Source organism: Onychomys torridus, chromosome 18 (genome assembly GCF_903995425.1).
Source record: "Onychomys torridus chromosome 18, mOncTor1.1, whole genome shotgun sequence".
NCBI classification, from domain to species: domain Eukaryota; kingdom Metazoa; phylum Chordata; class Mammalia; order Rodentia; family Cricetidae; genus Onychomys; species Onychomys torridus.
In genome coordinates, this window is record NC_050460.1 from 29,579,096 (window position 1) to 29,588,497 (window position 9,402).

At 46.2% G+C, this 9,402-nt stretch overlaps 1 protein-coding gene across 5 annotated transcripts in view; it reads right to left on the reverse strand.

The window, feature by feature from the left end:
* Positions 1–8,561, reverse strand: part of Fam168b (family with sequence similarity 168 member B) — a 32,682-nt gene extending 24,121 nt beyond the window's left edge. For 4 of the 5 annotated variants that reach the window (XM_036167249.1, XM_036167248.1, XM_036167247.1 and 1 more), the window contains exons 1-2: positions 8,339–8,561; positions 2,494–2,574 (exon numbers count right to left, since the gene is read on the reverse strand). In XM_036167249.1, the coding sequence (XP_036023142.1) occupies positions 2,494–2,563 (70 nt within the window). In that variant the 5' untranslated portion in view covers positions 2,564–2,574; positions 8,339–8,561. Of the gene's footprint in view, positions 1–2,493; positions 2,575–8,112; positions 8,190–8,338 lie in introns of those variants that run through there. The other variant, XM_036167246.1, reaches the window with a different exon arrangement.
* Positions 8,562–9,402: the final 841 nt, after the last annotated feature.

Genomic DNA, 9,402 nt, shown 5'->3' on the forward strand with positions numbered 1-9,402 from the left:
ACCCGTGCCTGTCTGAGGAACAGGAACAAAGTTAGCATCTCTCAGCACCCACAGGCTGGCCAGAGTGGTGAGCAGAGAATTCAAGTCTATCAGGTTAACTAATGTCATGAGTGGTTTGGTTATTGCCCTGGCTCCAGATTCCTCCAGGATCCTCTTCAGCTATTCCATTTAAACTAGTGTTAATATTTAAAAAAAAAAAAACAGTCGGTCTTTCTTATCACCAAACTGCTTTTCATCAATTCTGGAAAACTGTCCCCCTTCTCCTTCTAATTTCTCTGAGTCCTCCTGATGTGTTATTCTCAAAGCTCTTAACCAGTCTATTTCCTCTTTTACCTTATCCTTAAAAAAAAAAAGTGTGTGTTTGTGTGTGCATTAGCTTATGTAAAGGTACATGTAGGCACCTGAAGAGGCCCGAAGAGGGCATCAGATCTCCTGCAGCTGGAGTAAAGGCAATTGTGAGCTGCCTGATATGGGACCCCACGGTAGGTCCACGCTCTAACCACTGCAGCACCTCTCCAGCCCCTCAGAGTTCTTAACTGCTCAGTCTATTTCCTCTAGCCTTTTACTTATATTGTACTTTGGTTCACTCTCAGAAGTGTTCTATGTTCAAATTCCTCTAGATCTCACTGGACTAACCATCCGAACCCCATTTCTTTTAGTTTCGATTGTTTCTCTCCATCTTGTTCTCCACTTTGAAATCTGGCTCTTTGTTAATGCAAGTATTCTAAACTTCTTGTGTCTGTGGCTTCTACCTGCTGGTTCCAATGCAGCAGTTATTCGGACTGGTGGCTTTTCCTAACAGCGTCCATATTTTGTAATAATTTTGCATATGAGTAGGTAGTACTTTCTGCAGGAAAGCCAAACAACCTATATTGAAGACAAATGCTTCGAAGTAATTCTGCATTTGCTGCTGCCAGGTACTCCAGGGATAACGCAGCAGGGTGAGTATGTGTGACATGGTCAATGTGTGGATGTCCTCACTAGGAAGTATAAGTAATACAAACTAGAGCCTCAATGCATGTCTACAAGCGCGTAGGAAAGACTGCTCTTCTCAGAGTCCTTAGGACATACAGGCCTCCTTATGGAACTAGCAAACAGACTTTCTACCCAGCCCTGGATAGGAGGACCACTCTCAAGAAACAGACTGCTGAAGAGAGGCCCAGTGACTCCTTATACACAAAAGATTCTCCAGGGCCGACAACACAGTATCTACAACGCCCTGGCCGAGCGAGCTGGGTCTGCCTCACTTTCAAATCTGGCCCAACACTTCTTTCCCTCTTCCAAGTTCAGTTTTATTCCTTTTTTTTTTTTTTTAAAGAATTTTGTCTCAACATGTTTTTTTTCCCCCAAAGTATTTCAAACCCCATATGAAAGCTGGGCATGGTGACAAGCTTCCAACACCAGCTACTTCAGAGGCTGAGGCAGAGATTGCAAAGCCAAGTATTACCTTGGTTATACAGCGAATTCAAGGCCAGACTACATAACTTAGCAAATCCTTGTCTCAAAAATACAAAGGTAAAGATACAGTCGGCAGTAACAGGTAGGTAGCATGTACAAGGCTCTGGATTCCATCATCAGTACTCAAAGGAGAAGGACCCGCAATGAAACTCTAACATCACAAATGGCTACTTGCTGTATAGTCACCAATTAGGACAATCATCTGCAATTTATGACCAAAGTCCCAGTTTCCCAACGTTTTGCCTGATGGCCTCAGCTCAGCTCTGACTAGCTTCACTCACTCAAAGTGAGGCTATGGGACATTCCTAAGTTACTTCATAGGATCTCCTCCTGTGTAGGGAGATGGAAGTCATGCTCAACCAGGACAAATCCCAAGAAGGGTGTGAATAGGGAGTGTGAAACCACACTGGGCTTTCCTATACGGCAGAGACCATGAGGCTCCTACTCAAAGGGGCTCAACCTCACGAATACTGAGAAAGTGAGAAAAGTGGGATGGTAGAGAAAGAAAGTCTTGGCCCCACCCACAGGAGCTCCCTGCTCTGGGCAAGGACAGACACCCCTTGACTTTCCTTTCTCCTCCCTCCCTCCCTTCCCCAACTCAAGTTAGGCTTGTCCACTGTCTTAAGGTTCCTACTGCTGTGATAAGGTACCATGTCCAAGAGCAACTTGGAAGACGAAAGAGCTTTTTTTATCTTAGAGCTTACAGTCCAGCATGAAGGGAAGTCAGGGCAGGAACTGAAGCAAAAGCCATGGCAGAGTACTGCTTACTGGTTTGCTTCCCATGGCTTGCTTAGCTTGCTTTCTTATACAGCTGGGACCAGGGCTGACATTGCCCACTTAACCACTGGTCAAGAAAAAGCCCCACAGGCAATTTGGTGGGGGCATTTTTGCAACTGAGGTTCCCTCTTCCCAAATGACTCTAACTTGCACTAGCTGACATAAAATTAACTGGCGCACCTACTGTAAATGTTTATGCTCCAAGGACATAAAATGTGTTCAAAGTTCAATAATGAAAACAAAATTCAACTTGCTTACCTGGATATCCAATTCCTTTGGCATTTGCATAGGGAACCCCAGAAGATCCAGGACTATAAACAGGATTCATGATTTCAAGAACTAAAGGGAGAAAAAAGGTGATTTAGCCAAGTTCTTGCTTTCAGAATTTTCTCCATTAGTCCCAAAGAGCAGACAGCAAATGTTATTCTAGTCCACTATAAAACAATGTATTTTCTGCAGCTCCCAACCAACAGAGAACAGAAAATAAACACTGGATGTCTCAATAACCATAGGTGCTCAGTCAGGATCCAGTAGTCTTTTCTTCATAACTCTCTTCAATCTGTCAGAACTAAGGAAAGAGATATGGACTACAGCCCTACTTAAGACACGTAAATTCTACAATTGACCTCAATGCCCTTGTAACACAGTTGATAAAAACAGATCCAGAACATGAATTATGCAACTGTTTTAAAGACATTTAAAGGGTCTGAGTGCTTCTTAGTGACAGTCCTGGTCCAGAATGTGCAAGCAAGGCACTGGCTTCAATTGCCCACTAGGAGAAGGCGGCTGTGGTGAGGCTAGCACGACACAGCTCTTATCTGTAACCCCAGGACTCACGAGTCTGAGGCAGTAGGAAAACACCACTCTAGGCTTGTTAGATAAACAATAAACAAATTTCTAAGAGTATTGTGTGAAGAAAGCAGGGCACAATACTGCACTGCGGTGCCAAGTCTGCGCTCACAGATGGCACAAGAACAGTCACTCTCACCAGTGATCACCTCGGCATGGGGGGAGGGGGTTGAAGTCCTTTTCCACTTCTCCATCGTGACTAAATATCCTCTTTTAAACCTATTTTTCCTACAAGATTATTGTCCAGACACTGTTAACCTGCTCAATGTTTTGATATTTACTAATCTTTTCTCCTGCAAAGTTCAAGAATCTGCATAGCTATGACTCTACTCCTCTCCGAAAGAAGTAACGTTTTCATTAGCATCTCCAAGAAGTGCCCAGTGAGGTCAAGTGCCAGTCTGCACTATTCCTCCTCTGGTAAAGCACCAACTGACTAGGTGTTAAGAATTAAGGTGACCTTAGTGTAAAATAGGAGGCGCACAAGGGGTGGGGAACTACTACCGTTTAGTTTGCCGTGAACAGGCACACATGTGCATGCAGGTGTTCACGGAGGTCAGAGAGGGTGCTGGATCCCTGAAGCTGGAGTCACGGGGGTTGTGAGACACCTGCTGTGGGTGCTGGGAAACAAACTTGGTCCTCTTCAAGGAAGAAGTGCTAGTAACCACTAAGACCTCTCTCCAGCCCCCAAAATTGCTCTTTCAAAAAATAATAGGCCAAACAGTGGTGATGCACACCTTTAATCCCAGCACTTGGGAGGCAAAGGCAAGTGGATCTCTTGAGTTCAAGGCCAGCCTGATCTACAGAGTGAGTTCCAGGACAGGCTCCAAAAAGCTGTCTCAAAACACAGACACAGACACACACACACAGTAAAAATAAAACATAAATAAAGTCTGGGCCTAGCAGCCTACAATTACATATGGGAGGGCCAGACAAGGATTCCAATTTCAAAGCCAGCCTGCTTCCCATCGTGAGTTCCCAGGCACTGGACAGACAGGCCTATGGATGAAGAAAACAAGGGCCAAAGGCCAACAGCAGCAAAGTCAGTTGTGTGTCTTGTCAACTTTAAGAAAACACAAACTGGCAACTACCAATCCTCCTTCCTCTAAAGGGCATGGGGCTTCTGTTTCGACTGTCACCTCTCAAGAAGTAAATTCCTTTCTAACCCACTTTCTACTCGGAACAGTGACTGCATTTTACTCTCTTAATTAAGTTCGAGACCAGCACAGTGCCACGTAAAGGCTACTGAGAAAACAAAGGCTAGTCACAGTTCCCTTCTAAGCCCACAGTCTAGAAAAAGCACCAGCCAATACTTTCTATAGAAACAAACAGGAAGATCTTTGCTATCCAAATACGGTAGCCGGGTTTTTTATTCCACTTACCATGTAGATTAGAGCTATTTTAAGGAGTAAGAAAAACTGTGATCAATGAGTTTTGGACAAACCGTGTTAAGGGCCGAAAGAGAAAAGGGCACCTGGAGGATTGAGTGTCGAGAGTGAAACTGAGTGTCGCTCCTCCGAAAGGAGCAGCAGCAATGGGGACCACGGCAGCACTGTCCGAGCCTAGAAAGGCCAAGAGGCACTTCAGGGAAATCCGATCACTCCAGACAAAGGGTACATGCTTCCTAACGTGATGAAGAAGTCCTACGGAATTAAAAACTGCAGGCTGTAACTGGGGATACAAGCGAGAGGCAGTGCACCTGCCTGCCTAGCATGCTCTACCCCAGCACCAAGGGAGACAGATAAACTAGTACAAGACTGATAAAAGAAAACATTGCAGCTCCTCTTTCAATCTGGCAAAAGGTCTTAAGTGTGCTGAAAGAAAAGCAGTAACCGTCTGTGGCCAAATGCAAAAGCCTTCCTTAAATTATTTCTTCAGTGGTGAGATTCCCCTCAAAGACAGTGAGCCCCAAAGCAGTGGGAACTACTTTGTAGTTGACTCAGTCCCCCTGCATCTCACAGTGCTCAGCACAGAGGGAGCTCACAAATACCTAGCTAATACAGGCAGCACATGAGACTCCTAGGAACCAAACTTAAGGCATTTAAAGTCTAACTCAGAATTATCACAGCACATCTGATTAGCAGACGTGAAGTGTAAACCTATCACATCAAACCACTTACAGAGTCTGTGCCCTCACACGACAAGAGTCTGTACCACTCTACACCACGGTGCACTGGCCCAAGGGTCAAACAGAGCCAAGACCTAATGTCCAGTCTACGGAACGCCAAGGAGTTCGAGGAATACATGGAATGCGACTGTGAGGTAAACCACACACACCCAAAGGAGGCCACTGTAAGGACAAATGTCTGTTCTTCAGAAGTATGAACACAGGTGAGGGAGGGTGTCTGAGACAAAATTAGAGTCACACTAAAGACAAGAGGTAGATTGTGTTTAGATTCTGATTTACAAGGAAAGATCTGAAAACAACCAACGCCTCCATATTGTAATGATATAGCTCAAAAGTGAACACAGGCTGGGTACCCAACAGTGTAGTTTGTTATTTATGGTAATGGTATTGTGTTTCTATACCAATATGTAAATTTTTAGAAAGACAAAAGAATATAACAATATGAATGATACCTGTAATTTAAAGCATTTCTTTAAAAAGGGCAAATAACTGCAAAATTCTACTAAACTTTACTTCGGTGTGGGGGAAATATGACTGCATACAGTGTCTCTCTACTTTTAAAAATGGCGGCGGGGGGGGGGGGGGGGATGGGGGGACACGGGGGATGGGGGGGGGGGGAGACGACACAAAGAAAGACCCAGAGTACCAATCTACCTGTTTTTCTGGTGCCAGTGGTCGGTCACACAGCAACCACCAATCCTTATTTGGAGCTGGTGGTCACCTCAAACTGAATGCAGGGGTAGAATTCTTAGGTCTCTCTTTGGAAATTACTCAACTGTTGGGAACACTGGGTGGTTTCATGCTTGTATCAGAACATACCAACCACACACTAACCTGTGAAAAGACTGCAAGGATTCCTCAACTATAAATTCAGCAATCATTACAAGCACATCTTTAAAATGAAAAACTTCCTTGAGTTTTCTAGAATTTGTTTTTGTTTTTATGGGGTTAGGGACTGCTCAGTGGTTAGAGTACCTAAAGCCCTCAACTCCAGGATAGGGGGTTAAATTACAAAATAGACTCCCCCAATTAAAGGAATCAAGATAGATTTTTATTTTCATTTATGTCTGTGCCTTATGAGTGAATGCCATGTGTGTGGGAGTGCCTGTGGAGGTCAAAGAGGATGTCAGATGCTTTGGAGCTGGGATTATACAGGCAGTTGTGAGCTGCCCGAAGCAGGTACCGGGAAAAGAACTCAAGTCTTCTGCATGATCGGGAAGCACTCTTAACTGCTGAGCCACCTCTCCAGCGCCTAGTTTGAGTTTTAAAACATACCATGACCTAAACAATAGCTTTTGGCTGGTAATTGCAAAATTTTCAAGGTTATGATAGTTTAATGTTTCATAGCAACAACACTGATTTCAGGGTGGGTGCTTTAATCATCTCTATCCAGAGGCACTAATAAATAAGCTACAGACTTATTAGGAAAAAAATCAATAGTGGAAAGTTTTAGTGATGTCTGATAGCAAGGATAGAGTACATCTTACAAGGAAACTCTTCACTCCAAAAAACTCAGCTTGCACTGCTGTTTGCAACCTCCACGACAGCTTCACGTATTTCTGCAGAGAATACTCAGCCTCAAAAAACATACAGAGCTGGGCAGTGGTGGTGCACGCCTTTAATCCCAGCTCTCGGGAGGCAGAGGCAGGCAGATCTCTGTGAGTTCGAGGCCAGCCTGGTCTACAGAGTGAGATCCAGGAAAGGTGCAAAAGCTACCCAGAGAAACCCTGTCTCGAAAAACAAAAACAAAAAAACATAAAAAACAAACAAACAAACAAAAACTCATACAGAACACAGACAGAAGCAGGTTTTGCTACTGCTACACTGAAATACTCAGGCTTTGAAATTGTTCTTAACCGGTCCAGAAAAATGAACTATCGATAGAAGACAAGCTAGGGAGACAACTGCCCTAAACCACAGGATCTACAAAAACTTTCAAAATGCACTTGTTTTATTTTTCCCAACTCCAATCGCCTATTTATCTGGGCACAGGGGTTCAAATCATATTAACACACTGGTTATGTTTACCATGTCTAACATTAAAATGGTTTAAAAGGCAAACCAATCCGTGGCAGCTTCCTCCTCCCTCTGGGGTTCCAGACACTTGCCTTATTATACAGAGGGTCACTTGCACACTTAGGGTAAGGAGAGTGGAGGAGAGCAATTCTAGCAACTGCTTCTCAATCGCGACCTAGGTGAACACACAGGCAAGCAACTCAAAGTCTGCAGTGCCTGTTTACGAGATCTTAACTTTCATTTGGTTGTGGCCACAATTAATTTGAAGGTTTTCTTGCATGTCAAAACATTCCAAAATGCTTCTCAACTGAACTACAGACACTACCAAAATAAGCCTGCTTTATAGATATGACAGACTAAAAGAAGCAAAATCTTGAACAATTTCCACCATGGCAGCTTTGGCATTAGTAAATTGTTCAAGATTTTGCTTGATTTGATTTCTCAAATCTTAGCTGTCAAAGCAAAACCACCCTTTTACCTCTGAACCTACCAAAGTTTCAAAGGCTAATTGCATGCACCAATTATCCCCTTTAATTTAAAATCCTGTCATACTTCACAAAGCAATCTCATTTACACAAGGCGAAGTGGAGAGGTTAAGGACTAGGAACCATACAACCTTTTTCTTTAAAAAATAAAATTTAATGTGTGTATGCGCACGTGTGAACCTTTCATTAGCAAACCTTGCATGCAAAACACCCCAGGATATTTATGCGACTGATTAAACACCAGCTCACACAATACAAGAGATACCTAAGAGAGAACACCCTGCTGTGGACGCGCTAGCAGGATGTCCTTTCTTCCCCGCCCCCCCCCCCCAACCTCCAGATTAACCTGGACCGTGCCCCCGGAACGTCCTTTCCTTGCTTAAGGTACCCTCCAAAACCTACGTTTTCCTCCAAGAGAGGGGACGCCGGGTCGGCGGCGGTGGGCAACCCAAGCCGCCCGCGACCTTCCCACCCCGGCCCTGCACAGGCCGCCCCGCCCCCCCGCCGGCCCGCCGCGGACAAAGCGGCGCCCCGGCTCCCCGCGCGGCCCGACCAGGCGCTGCACAAAGCACCGCACTTCCGGCCCGCGCCCGCCCGGAGCCGCCGCCCCCATGCTTCCCGGACTGACCGTAGCCTGCGCCTCCGGGACCGGCGCGCGCCGGCCCGAGCCGGCACGGCGTGTGGCTCGGCGACGGGCAGTGCCCACACGACGCTCAGAGGCGGCCGACCGCGAGGCCTTGCGCTGCCTCCCGCTCGCCTGGCCGCGGCCCGCGCTACCGCCGACGCTGCGCAGACACCGCAACCCACGACCTCACTTCCGCCCGCCGCGCGCCGGCCGGGGGCGCGCCGGGCACGTGACGCAGCCGCGCGTGCGCGCGCGCTCCGGGAGGCGTGCGCGAGGTGCCCGGATGCTGGGGCGCGCGCGCCCGCGCTCCGGGGCCTCAGCTCAAGGCTGGAGCTAAAACCCAGGAGAAAATGTGTGTCGGTTCGCATTATGTTTACTTACTAATTCCTTTTTATGTTTTTGGTTTTATGTTTATTCCTTTTTATGTTTTATGTTGTTGTTGTTTTTCTTTTAAGCTTTTCTCTTGTTTTGAACCAGGATGGTCTTGAACTTACAGATCTGCCTGCCTCTGCCTCTAGAGTACTGGCATTAAAGCAACAGCCACCGTGCGCAGTACGAAGATGGTATTTTTTTGTTTAATGATGCGTATCAGTGTGTAGCTCTGTGTGGGTGTGCTCGCATGAGTGCTGGCGGAGGGTTGGGACAGAAAAAGGAAGGCTGTGATCGCCTCCAGCTGGAGTTTTGAACCGCCCCACGTGAGTGCTGGGAACTGCTCTGAGCCATCTCAGGGACTCCCCACCCGCCTTCTTAAAAGATTTATTCATTTTTTTTATGTGTGACTGTGAGTGTTTTGTATGCCTGTACGTATGTGCACAGCTGTGTGCCCGCTTACTGCCCGCAGAGGTCAGAAGAGGGAGTTACAGATGGTTGTGAATCAAGTGGGTGCTGGGAATCGAACCTGGGTTCTCTGCATGAGCAAGCAGCAAGTGTTCTTAACCACAGAGGTGTCTCTCCACCCTCCACCCCCTTTTCTTTTTGAACTCCCATCTCCATTCCACTGCCACCGCAAGAATTTTACCCTGTTAAGCATGTGTCTTGTCACAAGAGCTAGGAAATACCAAGCACTT